The 13,641-nt window shown below is 30.3% G+C and overlaps 1 protein-coding gene and 1 long non-coding RNA gene across 4 annotated transcripts; both read right to left on the minus strand.

The window, feature by feature from the left end:
- Positions 1–761: 761 nt before the first annotated feature.
- Positions 762–5,483, minus strand: LOC107962076 (uncharacterized). 2 transcript variants are annotated; one of them, XR_001701511.2, is made up of 5 exons: positions 5,169–5,483; positions 4,910–4,944; positions 3,910–4,007; positions 1,143–1,469; positions 762–1,067 (listed from the first exon to the last, which is right to left on the minus strand). It is a non-coding gene; the product is annotated as an uncharacterized lncRNA (long non-coding RNA). The 2 variants fall into 2 exon arrangements; XR_005911494.1 differs by lacking the exon at positions 4,910–4,944 and having other exon boundaries at positions 5,169–5,482.
- A 2,032-nt stretch (positions 5,484–7,515) lies between these two features.
- Positions 7,516–12,149, minus strand: LOC107962083 (UDP-xylose transporter 1). Of its 2 annotated transcripts, none has more exons than XM_016898321.2 (9): positions 11,812–12,149; positions 11,659–11,711; positions 11,310–11,436; positions 10,457–10,641; positions 10,151–10,218; positions 9,931–10,063; positions 8,860–9,021; positions 8,251–8,517; positions 7,516–7,803 (listed from the first exon to the last, which is right to left on the minus strand). In XM_016898321.2, the coding sequence occupies exons 3-9, from the start codon at positions 11,428–11,430 to the stop codon at positions 7,717–7,719; spliced, it is 1,023 nt and encodes a 340-aa protein (XP_016753810.2). In that variant the 5' UTR covers positions 11,431–11,436; positions 11,659–11,711; positions 11,812–12,149; the 3' UTR covers positions 7,516–7,716. The 2 variants fall into 2 exon arrangements, with proteins under 2 accessions (XP_016753810.2, XP_040946305.1); XM_041090371.1 differs by having other exon boundaries at positions 11,310–11,546; positions 11,812–12,107.
- Positions 12,150–13,641: the final 1,492 nt, after the last annotated feature.

Raw genomic sequence — 13,641 nt, forward strand, 5'->3', positions numbered from 1 at the left:
TATTTTCCCTTCAAACAAAAGTTTATTTGAAATTACAATATATTGACATTGAGGTAGTGGTATTGTTGGTAAAAGATAAGGCTCTAAGTCATTGAATACTTAAGGCTCCGTTTGTTTGCCAGTAAAACATTTTCTAGAAAATGATTTACTTTTCTGGTGTTTGGATGAATCTGTGTCAAATATTTTCTGTTGTTTGACAGATTTCTTAAAAATATTTTCCGAAAAAGCTGTTTTTACATATATCAATAAATTTATATATATTAATAAATTTATATTTTAAGTTATTTTTACATATATTGCAATGATTTATTTATAAATAAATAAATCAAATTAAATATATAATAATACTCAATTATTGAGCTAGAATATTAACCGTCATAAATTGAAAACAACCAAAGTCAAATAAATTATTTGTAATAATAAAAAACAAGGATTGAATAATTATAAATTAGCTTCCAAACCACAATTAATACTAGAAATTAATAATATTATCCAAATGCATAATTAGTAGTACACCACATAATAACAACAACATTGTCCAAGTGTATAATTAATATTACACCACATTAAAAGTATCAATATCTTCAACCTTCAGAAAATTTTTGAAGCCAAATTTTTTTATGCTTCTTACTTTTAACTAAAAAAGCTTTGGCCTCGGATTCATGACTCACTAGATAATCAAACACAGAACACAGGAAGTCATCATCAAATCCTTCTTCCTCCATCGACATCACTTCTTCGTAAAGATGTGGTGTCTTATCCGCAGTAAATTGTTCCAAAGCATTAGCAATTTTGCCAAGTTGTTCACCCACAAATTTAATTTGTTCATCAACGACACTTTCTTGAACTTTTTTTCTTTTACGTTTGGATGTGCCAGATGAAGATACTGTTGTTCTTATCTCTTCAGTCTCTTCATTGTCGCAGTCTATAGGCACTGAATCTTGGTTATCTATGTCAGCAAATATTCTGGCAAAACTCTATGTTGTCATATCTTTGCCAACAACCAAAGCTATTTCATCATAATGATCAATGCTTTTATTCAAAAATGGTTCATACTTCTTGTGTGCCTGTTGGATTTATACACAATTAGAATAACAAGTAAAAAAATTGAAATATACTTAACATATATATACATATATTACCATCACTGCTGCATCGTCGCTCTATCACATGTGATCATTTTCATGTTATCATCCCATCCAAAACCACTTTTACCCCGAATTATGCATATAATCTGTCACTGGTTTTTTACAGTCTTCAAATGATTTTCCACATGCTTCGCATCACATTGGACTTGAAATCTTTCAGAAATAGCTTCGACAACTTGATTAATAGAAACTGCTTTGAAAGTATTAGAAGACTTATTTCCTCTCTGGGCCTCCTCTGCTAGAATTTTAAGAAAAAGATGTTCCATCGGTTTTTTCCACTTGAATTGCTTGGAGGTGCCTTTTTGGTTGCCCTTACCCATTCTACATTAATAATTGTCATTGTCAGTCATTTCAATATCCAACAAGCTTAAAACATAATAAATTCAATATCCAACAAGCTTAAAACATAATCAATATCTAACAAATTCAAGACATAATAATTTCAAAATCCAACAAACTAAAATTTCAATATCATTATCCAACCAACATTAACAAAAAAAAATACTAAAACATGCATAACATAAAAACAATAACCATAAGCCCTAAACCTACCTAATATTTCTAACAATATAATTAGTCCACATAGTTTGTGAAATTTCGTCTCTTTTAGCAGACCATTCTCTTGCTTCTTCTCTTTCTTCTCGCTCCGTAAGAGTTGGTATTATTAAATCAGACTCAAGCTCCTCATATAATCATTGATTAAGTAAATCACTAGGATCAACTCCCATTATATGATTATGAATGATACAACAAGCCAAAACTATATCTATTTGAGTTTGAAAATTCCAAAATAGTTCAGCATCTAATACATGAAACCGTTTCTTCAAAATCCCCAAAACACGTCCAATAGTGATTCGTAATGATGAATGACGAAGATTAAAGAGTTCCTTTGCATTTTCAGGCCCCTAAGCACTAAATTCTTTTAAATGATATCAGACACCAAGATATGGGGTAATATATCCATTTCGGATGCCATATCCAGCATCAGCAAGATAATATTTACCTACAATTTTACAAAACATAATTAATACTAATAAATTATGAGCTTACTAGAACTATTTGGTATTTAATGATAATTATTACCTTCCGGAATTCTTAATCCTCTTGGGCGTGAAAGTGCATCACTTAAAATATGAGAATCATGTGCACTACCTTCCCAACCAGCTAGAACATAGAAAAATTTCAAATCAAATGTAATGGTAGCCAATACCTTTTGTGTTGTCCCCCTTTTACAGCTACAAAATCTTCCTTAAATGCTAAGTGGAACGGATGCATGAACATAAGTTCCATCTAATGCTCCAATACAATCTTTAAAATAAGGATAAAACCTTGGATTGTTTTTTATTTCACTAGGAGTTGACTCATCAGGCAATCTAATAACTAGTTTATACAATTTCAAAATAGCTCTCAATACAACCCTAAAGTAACTGTGAATTGTCTCAGTTGATCTATAATATCTAGATCCAATCACTCGAAACCTTACATTATGACCAATTATATGTAAAAATATAACTACTTGCTCCCTAATATTCACAGATTTAGTTGATTGTAACAAATTATTCCTACTAAGAATATCACACAAATTAAAAAAGGCAATCGGTCTCATCCTTATCACATCAATACAATGCTGGTCACCACTATATAAAATACTATTAATATAATTTTCTCTTTCATCATCTCGATTCACACGAGGGTGAGAAGCAATTTCCTTCTTAGTTTTTAATTTTTTAATCTAAAGAGCCCCAAAAGCTAAAACTGAAGCCATGACTCCGACAATTACATTTTGATCTTGATTACAATCCATCTACACAAAATAATGCCATACAAATATTTGATCACTACAAAAAAGATGCAAGATTTTCATAAGATCACATATATGACTAAAGTTACCATGACTAAAGTGTATACATACATATTAAGCTAATTATAATTGCATTAATAATTTTTTGAGAAATAAAGCTACTTTCTTTGTACCAATTTAGTGACACAACTAAAATTAGATATGATTCAATTTGAGAATAAACCAATGATTGGTCATAATATAATGTACATATGTAATGTTGAAGATGGACATCGGACCTATACTTATTCATCATTTCATATCGTTATTCTGTTCTTCAATAAATATTGTAACCACTTCCCTCTTTTTTTTTAAAGTTATTTGTAGATGACATGATGTATAGTGGCAGTAGTAAAAATGTTATTTTATTTAATATTTTATTCTTCTACTTAAGTTATAAGTGTCTTACAGATTGCAAATTAAATGGTTTTCAATCCTAACTTTAAATAGATTAGTGATCCTAAAATTTATCCTGACTTTTTAACGGCTAGCAAGTGGCACATGTATACAATCAACTAGAAATTCTAAGCAATACTCAATGCTCTGAATCACACAATAACTTCACTAACTCAATAATCAAAAGCTACAGAGAACTAAGATCAATTAGATATGTAGGGTATTCTACAAGCCTCACACTCAGTAAATAATTAAAAACACACTAATATAACATAAAATTCCTTGAATATAAATAGGGTTTTGTAAAAAGGTCCCCAAAGGACACACTTCAATGTTATCATATTAACTTTCAAAAAAAATGTTATCATATTACGTAATATTTTCTCCAATGCATCGGAACTCATTTCATTAATAGTCAACTACTACATTTAAAATAAATAATCTACTATAATAGTTTACTTAAGGCACTTGCTAGTAAAACCTATATGAATGTAAAATCATGATTGAACCACCAATTCAATTTACCTTTTATTTAAATAAGTTTCTAAACTGTATAACTCCTTTATGTAAATCACCTCTCATGCATCAAAACAAAAATTGCTACTAAGGCTGTTTGCCCATCTCTGCAGCACAAATTTAATAAAACAAACATATCAGAGATTGATATAAAGTTAGAAATCAGGGTTTATGTGTGGAAAAACCTTTTACAACCATATCATTAACACATTTTGACTTAAGATAGAATCATAGTTCAAAAAAGTTAGCCCAACAAATAAATTTCAGCAAAATAACCAAACTCGAGCAGAAGAACACTGCCATTTATTTTACTATACCTCCAGCTGAGCAACAGACTAAAAAGATATATAATATATATCAATAAATTAAATATCAATCTCACTGAGATTATAACTTAAGATAACCAAGACTACTTAATTGGCTGAACTCAATATGATCTCAAATGGGGGATACTTATGGATCATAGTATTCAGTAAGAAAGCATTCCTATTTGAATTATTCCCTAATCGTTGCTCTTGTGTTCCTAGCATTTTTTACCATGGCACAAGGATACGAATAATTGCCTTCAACTTCACTTTCCTTACTTCAATTAAATCCAAGCCAATATTGAATCAGACGAGAAAAAAACGAGGCAAAATATTATCTCAGTTAAATTCCTCAATGTTTCTTCATTTTTTTGACTAATCAACAAAATCCAGTTTCATCAAATGAAATGCTCCATTTAACACAGCAAAGCCAGTTTAAGCTAAAAAATTACCAATTTATCCTCTAATTCCTCAAGTTTACATCTCAATCCTACTTTATTCGTTGAACCTCAGCAATTGAACAAAATAAAAAATAAAATACTAATACAAATATACAGAAACCCCTAACAATTAAATCAAAACGGAAATTAGAAAATAAAACTGCAATAAAAACTCAATCAAAGAAACAAAAAAATAAATTGATCAAGAAAGTAGAAAAAAGAAAACCCTAGAGCTTGCAATCAAGAATGTGAGTAGAAATCTACCTTCGATGAATCGCGAGAAGAGGTGGCGAAGGAGGCTGTAATTTTTTAGCAAGCTAATTAGATTGTTTAAATTAGGGACACGATTAAACAAATTAGGGAAGAAGAAGAAGATTCTTCAACAGACAGATGCAAAATCCAAACAGATTAAACAAACATATGCAAAATCCAAACAGATTCTTCAACAAAAAAAAAGGAAGAAGATTTGAGTGAGAGAGGTGACAAATTGAATGAAATACAGAGTAAAGCATAAAAAATTTACCTTGAGTTTTGTTTCAGGAAGGGAACTGGTCCAACTGGATGAAGAAGGAGAAGGACAGAATGAGGAAAGATGGAAAATGTCTTACAGAAATAAAATCGGTAAGACATTTTCCCTAAAATCCCTTCTCATTTTCCCGTGTTTCTGAAAACGTTTTACCAATGTAAGTTATTTTCAAGTAAACAAAAACTGGAAAACCAGAAAAACATTTTCCGGAAAATACTTTCCTAATAAACAAACGGACCCTAAGTTTGAATTCTGGTATGTACACTTGTCATGTGTGGATAGCATTCCAAAAAAGGAAGTATGTTGCATTAATCCCGCATCAGACATGAAAAGGAGACTCCGAGATTATATAAGCAGGTGCGTTGCATATTTGATTAATTATTCCTTTTGGGGTATGTCTTTTGGGAAGAGGGTAGTGGCCCCATGAAGCAAGAGGGTCCTAGGTTGAGTGTACTATGCATCCTACAATTAGACATATCTTTTGGGAAGAGGGTAATGACCCTGTGACACATGTATAATTGCCATGTGGGTTGTCTAATTATATTTCGGTTCTTTGTTCGTTGGTGCTTTGTACTAATTTGCTTGTACTTTATAGTTGCTTGGAGTTGCATTATTATATTTATACTTGTAAATTAAAAAATACAATATATTTCATAATTAAATTTAAATATTTTTTTTATGATCAAATGATAATTCGATGTAACTAAAATTTAAATTTTTTTTAAATCTAAACTCTTATTCAAACTTGAGATTTGAATAGATTATATTTGTTTAATTTTAAATGCAAAGCTTTCTTGAAGTAGTGGTCGGAGTTCCCACATCATTTTTAGATAACACGAGTTTAAATTTTATCATCTCATCTCTTGGCATTTTAATGATAACAAAGAGTTGAGATGATTTCATATTAGGATAATTTTAGATTTATGTTAAGCCATTGATTTTACGCGAAATTATGAAAGGACACATCACTATACATATACATTATTAAATTTTTAATTAAGTTGATGTTATTACTCAATCAAGTAATAATTCAATTGAATAATGATTAAAAAGCTGTTTTTCACGAAGTAAATTATATTATCATACGGATAATTTATCTTCTTTATATTTTGTATAAAATCAGTATAAAATTTCAAACATGAATATAATTTTAAAATCTTTAACTTAATTATTTCACCAAAATTTAATTTATCATTATCTATACTTTTTTATAATATATTTTTCACAATTATTTTTACTTACCTAAGTTGGTATGTATATATATTATTTTACAATTTTGTTCTATAGTTTTAGTAAAAAATATAAATTATAAACCCCAGGCAATTATTAATGGCTTAAAATATTTTTTATTGTCCATGATGAATGTACGCTTCCTTTCTTCATCATCATCAAGTATCATGGTTTTGGAAATTTTCAGAAAGGCAACTAACAATTTTGTCCTATTTACATCACTTTGGAACCTGGCACCATATACTCAAATCTGCCTTTTTTATAAAAATATTTTAAGTTTTTTATTATTTATAAAAATAATTCACTTTAGTTAATGACCCATTATCATTCGCGTCATCACCTCTGATTTAAAAATAATAATTTTTTTTGGATGTCATAATTGTGATTAGCGATACCAAACTGAAGAATAATTATATAAAAAGTTCAGAGACCTGATGAAACAAATACCCATTTTAGATTGAATGAATAAAAGAGTGACACCATTCCTCAAATAAATTTTTTTATTGATAATCATATAACAAAATTTGTGATACCCATTACCATAATATGGGTAAAACAATATATTTGAGTTTCAAAAGTTTATAATACAAAAATAATCTTTAAAATAATTAAGAAATTAAAAAGGTTATGAGAAGTTACTTAAATAATAGTAATATGCTACAATTTTTGTAAAAAGAAAAAGAAATTCTATGAGGATGATTTAGTAATATGTGCTTTTAAGTAATCTTACATTTTATCAATCAAATTGTTATATCTATACCACAGATTATAATACTCTAGGGAAGTTGATTAAAATAATGAAATTTAGAATAAACTTATTCATGAGTAAAGTTAAATTGAGCAACAATCCAATTTATTTTCAAATTTGATTTTATTATTAAAATTATATTTTTTTACCTAAATTAAAAAAAAAATCACCCTTCATATGGATCAAACATGATTCTTAACCACATATTTAAAGTAAAAAAAAATCAATAGCTAGATTAATAGAATTGTTTAAAGTTTACATTCAAATTAAAGTTTAGGGATGAATTTAGAAATTTTTCAATAATTTGAGAGAAATTAACCCTATTTATTATATTTATATGTACATATATAAACTTGGGGCATCATATTTCTTCTTTCAACATTTCTTGCTATTTACTTTGAAACCAAATTACAGTTTGCTAATCATTCCATAAATTTTCTACAATTATAAGCTGTGAAGAAAAAGAAAGAAGATGATTTAGAAAATGAGTGACTTATTTAAAGAATATGTTTGAAAGAACACCTTAAAAGACAAAAGGTTCTTTATGACAAAAATCCTGTTTTGTTTTTAGACATGAGAATCCTTGTCTGCATTTTTATCTTCTTGGCCTTCTTTCTCTAGACCCAGAAATGGTGCCCCTTCTTTATCTTTCATCTGGAAAGAAAAAAACCAAGACAAACATTTCTTGGGATAAATCATAAAGGATACAAAGAACTATGAACATATGTATGTATGTAGACACATGGGGTATGTATGGGTCGAGCCAGACTCATTGGTATTAACATCATATATAGTTTGTTCAAATTTGATTTAATTTAAAATATAGATTTTAAAATTTTTCTAAATTTATCCATATATTTAAATGATTAACTCAAATTATTATATAATTATTTTATTTAAAAAATATATTTTTATTGGCAGTGCACCTGATAATAATTTTACATAAAAATAGGTTGTGTCATGCGTGGATTTAATTTTTTATTATTATAAATTTACATTTTAATTTAATATTTTTATCTGAATCCTTCCTATTATCATATGAGCCTTCATATTTAAATAGATAATTCGATCTTTAGACAAATTTATAATATATAATATTACCTGAGACACCAATGGATCAGCCTGCTTCTTTTTGTTCTCTTGGGTGCAAAAATATGAATACAAGACCATCCCAAAAATGGCAATCAAGATGCCAATGATGTTCCTTTCAGTGAACGGGTCATGCAACAGTGTGTAGCCAAATGTAAGAACCAGGCAAGTCTTGAGGTGGCCAAGCACTTGGTATGTCACTGGGGATGTTTTCCCAATAACCAGAAATGTGCTAAAGTTTACTGATACTGATATTATGCATGAGAGGATGATAAATGCCTGCCACAATAATAATAAATCCAATTAGTTACCAAAAATTACAGTCGGATTATGATTTTAGTCTCTCTACTATGTTTAGCTTAGAGATTTAATCATTGTACTTTAATTTGACATAATTGAATTTTATTTTTATAATGCCATTAGTTAACCTAAATAGTTAATAAACTATTTAGACTAACGAATGACATTATAAAACTAAAGGTTGAAATTACGTCAAAATAAAGTACGGGATTAAATCCCAAAACGTGAGAATAAAGAGGGACCAAAAATATAATTTGACCCCAAAGTCACAATAGAGGAATCTGATGAAATGGTGTTGAAAGAGAGGCTAGATTTCCTTACCGAGACAATAGAGGAATATTTGAAGGCAAACACATTTTGTTTGGTGAGAAACTGGTCAACCAAAGGACCAGAGACAAAAAGACTGGCTGCCTGAAATGGAGCTGATTGGTACAGCAACTGGGTTGAAGATACATTCAACCTCTTTTGTATGGTGTTTGTCAGCTATGGTCAAGTTAAAGGATAAACCATTTTCAAGATCATTAAAAAACTTCTTGAAATGTTAAATCAACTTTGCAAATATGTAATTGCTCATCAATAGTCAATTTCAATCCATTAATCTAAATTTAAACTTGAATCAACAACCATAAAAACAAACAATTCGAATTTGAAAATGATCCAAACAAAAAATAATCAAAACCTAAAATGACCTAAATAATTTAATTCGAGACATCTTAATCTGAAAAATTCAATTGACAAACTTGAATGACTTAAAAAAAAAACCGAAACCATAGTAGCTCAAGTTTGAAATTAGGAATGACAAAACATATGTCACTTGATGGATTTTGAACTGATATGTTTAGAATATAAATGATTTTTTTTTTGAAAGTGGATGTGGGTGGGATTTTTTTTCTTGAATAGTGAATTCGAAGCAGTTATAATAATTGCTTCCATTATTCTATCCTACCTTGTCCCACTATATAAAATTACTATTTTACTCTTATATAAAAATGAAAATGCATTATGAAAAAATTAAACATAAAACATATGAATTGAGGTAGGGTGGAGATGGATGTATCCAACATTTATAAAGGTGATAGTGGTTTTTAAGATTAAAATTCTTAGTGGAGTAGGGTAAGTGGCATAGAAGAGCATGCCAAATACATAACAGTGGTGAATTTGACAATATCCACCCGCGCCTTACTCCATTAACATCCCTATCTAAAATAATCAGAACTTAAAATGAATCGTACTCCAAATGATTCAAAAAATTTAAAACCCAATTTAAGTCAATCCAAAACCAATCTAGCGGACCCGACTGACAAGTATAGTTGATTCATGGCCAATTCTTGAGAAATCAATAGCTAGACGGCTATAAAAGAAGGCAATAAGAGTAAGAAAGAAAAAGGATACAATTTGGCCAACACAAGTGGTGACGATGGCAAGGAGAGAAAGGATTGTGCCAACAGAGTTGAGTTGGAGATCAGTTATGGAGGCAATCCCAACTCCAACTAATAAAACGAGGAGTGACATCTTTATCTTTTGGCTGCACAATGTAAATCTCAAAGGGCTTAATTATCATAAGCAATGGCTATTTAAAATTTAAAAAAAAAGAAAGAAAGAAAAAAAAAACCTGAATTGCTTCTTTAGGAAGATGGTTTCCAATAATACGGTGAATGGTATGATTGCAAGCTTGGTCATCTGCCAAATGAAGGCACCACAAAGAATGAGGACCCAGATTTAGGGGCTAAAAATGTATTTTATGAGATGCCCTCAAACTATAGACTGGATTTTAAATTAGTCCCTGAACTTGAAAATATTTTGATCGAGTCTTTAAAGTATATCAAATGGTTTCTTCTTTCAGCTTAGTCATCTTTAAACAAGTGTGTGGTCTACCTTATGGTTAGCTTGGAATGGACGTGTAAGTGAAAAAGTAGACCTGATAGAAGCCAATGGAGTTGAAACCAAGGCTCAAGTTGAGAAGACCAATGGAGACACCATTAAGGATGCCAAAGAGCATCACCGTCTTCATGTCTATTGGTTTACTCTCAAACAGATTGAAACGTTGCGCCGCATGGAGGGTGCAAAATGTTACCATCAGATGCCAGCTTGTTAGTGTTGTGGCTGCACGCCAAAGGAGACAGATTAAAAACAGGGTCTAATTATGGTTTTACTCCTTATACTATGTTGGAATTTGATATTTAATCATTCTACTTTAATTTTACATATGATTGTCCTCTGATTTTATAGTGTTATTAGTGAGTCTGAATTGATAAGGTTGGTTAGTCAGTGACGGAATGTACTGAGCTCTCAAAAATTTTGAAAAATTTTCATTAGGCTCTTCAAAATTTTTGGAAAATCTTATTAAGCCCTCCAAAATTTTTGGAATATTCTCATTAATTTGTTCAATTTTTTATTGTAAGTTTTATTAGACCCCTCAATTTAAAAAAAAATTAATTAGGTCTCTCTAGAACTTAAGCCCACATTCCCCCATTATCGTTAACTTTTGAAAGCTTAATGTTATTATCAACTTGGACATGCTAATAACATTATAAAAGCATATGATCAAATTAAAATATAAAGATTAAATCCAAATTTGATAATAGTGGAGGGACTAAATCCAAATTAGACCAAAAATAGGAGAAAGGAATTAGAGGATCAAAAGAAAATCAACTTTCATTTGATTCAAAGTTTTTCCATGTATTTGAAGCCTCGAACATCGTACTCATTTTATGTGGAGTGCAAATGTTAAAGATGTGATGTATGAAGAAAGAGAGAGAGTAAAAAATTACCAAAAGGGAAGCCAAGATTGCTCATCAAAGCTTTGTTGCATATGACAATGGAGACTGATGATGCAACTGACAGAAACAGGGCCCCAATCACACCCAACTGGAAGCTTGACATGTCTCCCATCTCTCTCTGCTCACTCAATCAAACAACATTATATATATATATATATATCAGAAAAGACAGCTACATATATTGCATGTGCACTGCTGCAATTTGATTCATAGTTGGTGGTTGATTAGCTGTAGATTGTTGTATTTGGATTCATTAGTGTCAGAGTAATGTGGGAGAAAGCACAATAGGTAACAATGGCTATGCAGCATGAAAAAAAGTCAAAAGTAAACAAAATGTTACCTTTATATAAAATAAGCAGATTCCCTTGGAGTTTTTGGAGCCCTGAAATTGATCTAAACAACCAAAAAAAGTTTTAGTTTCATCAACCAAATTCCCACATTGAAAAAGAAAAAGAGAGAGAGAGAGAGAGAGAGAGAGAGAGAAGAGAGACACCTTTGAAAAGAGTACAAATAAGTATACAAGATTATTTGCAGGGGGATCCTACAACTCCATCAAAATCACCACCAAGTTTATATCTTTCTTAATAACAAACAGAAACTGGAAGATGAGAGTTGAGAGTTGCTGCAGAAGCCTGGAGAGGGAGAGAGATGATTGTGGTGTTGTTTGAGAAAGAAGGCTTTTTAAACAGTCTGTGTTTTCACAGTGTTGGAATATGCTAAGAGGGTTGGTGCCTAACGCTGTTACAATTTGAAGGACGGCTTGTTTTACTTTCCAGAAGAAGCTGACCTTCAAGTTAAGCAAGAACAACCATTCACATTTTAAAATGCTGTTGCCCATCATATCATATGCCTACACTTCCTTTTCTCCTGAACCCGGATTTACTTAATTACTCACTCTTTTCAAAACCCGGATTCAGTTAGTTGCTTTCATCATTTCGGGTTGAATTCATTTTGGAAAACACTAACAACTCCAAAGAAAAAGGGTTAAAATTTTATGTTACCACTAAGTCTCGATGTTAACCTCCCATCCCCTAAATTCTAATGTACACTTTGATTCCATAAAAAATAAAACCTACAGCAGCTCAAACTTCAAAAATATTTCAATCAAATCCTCAAACAAAAGTATGTCCCCAATAAGGTCCTTTGGTTGGTGGTTTAGGCACTAGTGTTAACACCAACCTTTGCATTTAACACCGAGGTAGATGGCTAGACTGATAGAAGGATTTGATTGAATATTCAATTAAAATATTGTAAAATTTAAGGACAAGTTTAGAATTTAACCAATAGTTTAGAACGTATAGTGTAATTAATCCAATTTAATTTTTATGAAGGTGACATGCTTTATTTACTCCAACTGATTGATGTACTTTAAGCTTTCAAAACTAGTGGTATCCTTAATTCATCCTGTTAAAATTCAATTTCTTTTTTACCCTAATATGATTGAAACAAATCGAAACTTATCGGTTTCGGTTTCGATTTTTTTTTACCTCCCTTCCTCTAGATTAGTGTTTAAATGATCCTTAGGACACAAGCCAGGAAGGTGAAGATGAACAAATTTTTTTTCTTCTTAAATGAAAAATGAGGTATCTCCCAATGCAAGCAAAAGGGGCTTTGCCATCCTAAAACTCAATTGTGAGTTTGGTGATAATAAATAAAATTTTATTATTATTATAATAATAACTTCATTTTCACTCATGATAAAATAAAGGCCTTTCCACCAACCATGCAAAAAAAAAAAAAAACCTCCTTTGGACCCCCCATTGGTTAATGTCACTAGGACCTAGGGTTTGACCAAAAATCATCAACAACAGAAAATTCTGCTGTTGGGGGGGTGGGGGGTGTTGATGATGGAGAAGAATATTCATACTTTTTTATACTGTGTTTTGCTGTGTTGGGTATAAATATATGATAGCTCAACTTCCTTGAAAAGATGTTTAGTAGTTAGCATTATTATATACTCTGAATAATTGGTGGAATTGTAGTGCTTGAATTTGAGGTTTGATTTATGTATTTTAATTTAGTACAAATTGATATAAATAAAATAAAAAGATCAAATTATGTCAGGGATTAAATCTCAAATTTGAATATAATATAGGGACCTTAATCAAACTTGACTTAAATAATTTGATCAACTTAATCTCATTTTTTTCTCTCCCTTTTACCTGTATTTGCAAGATCCACAAGGAATTTACTCAGTTTCAGGATCAAATCCTAGTTTTACTGCTAATTAGTTGCAGAATATTCTTTATTTCCAAGTATCAATGAGGTTCAAATGTCAAACTTTAAATGCAAACAGCAGTTGACAGATCAATGTTTCATTACA

Source organism: Gossypium hirsutum, chromosome D03 (genome assembly GCF_007990345.1).
Source record: "Gossypium hirsutum isolate 1008001.06 chromosome D03, Gossypium_hirsutum_v2.1, whole genome shotgun sequence".
In the NCBI taxonomy this organism is placed as follows: domain Eukaryota; kingdom Viridiplantae; phylum Streptophyta; class Magnoliopsida; order Malvales; family Malvaceae; genus Gossypium; species Gossypium hirsutum.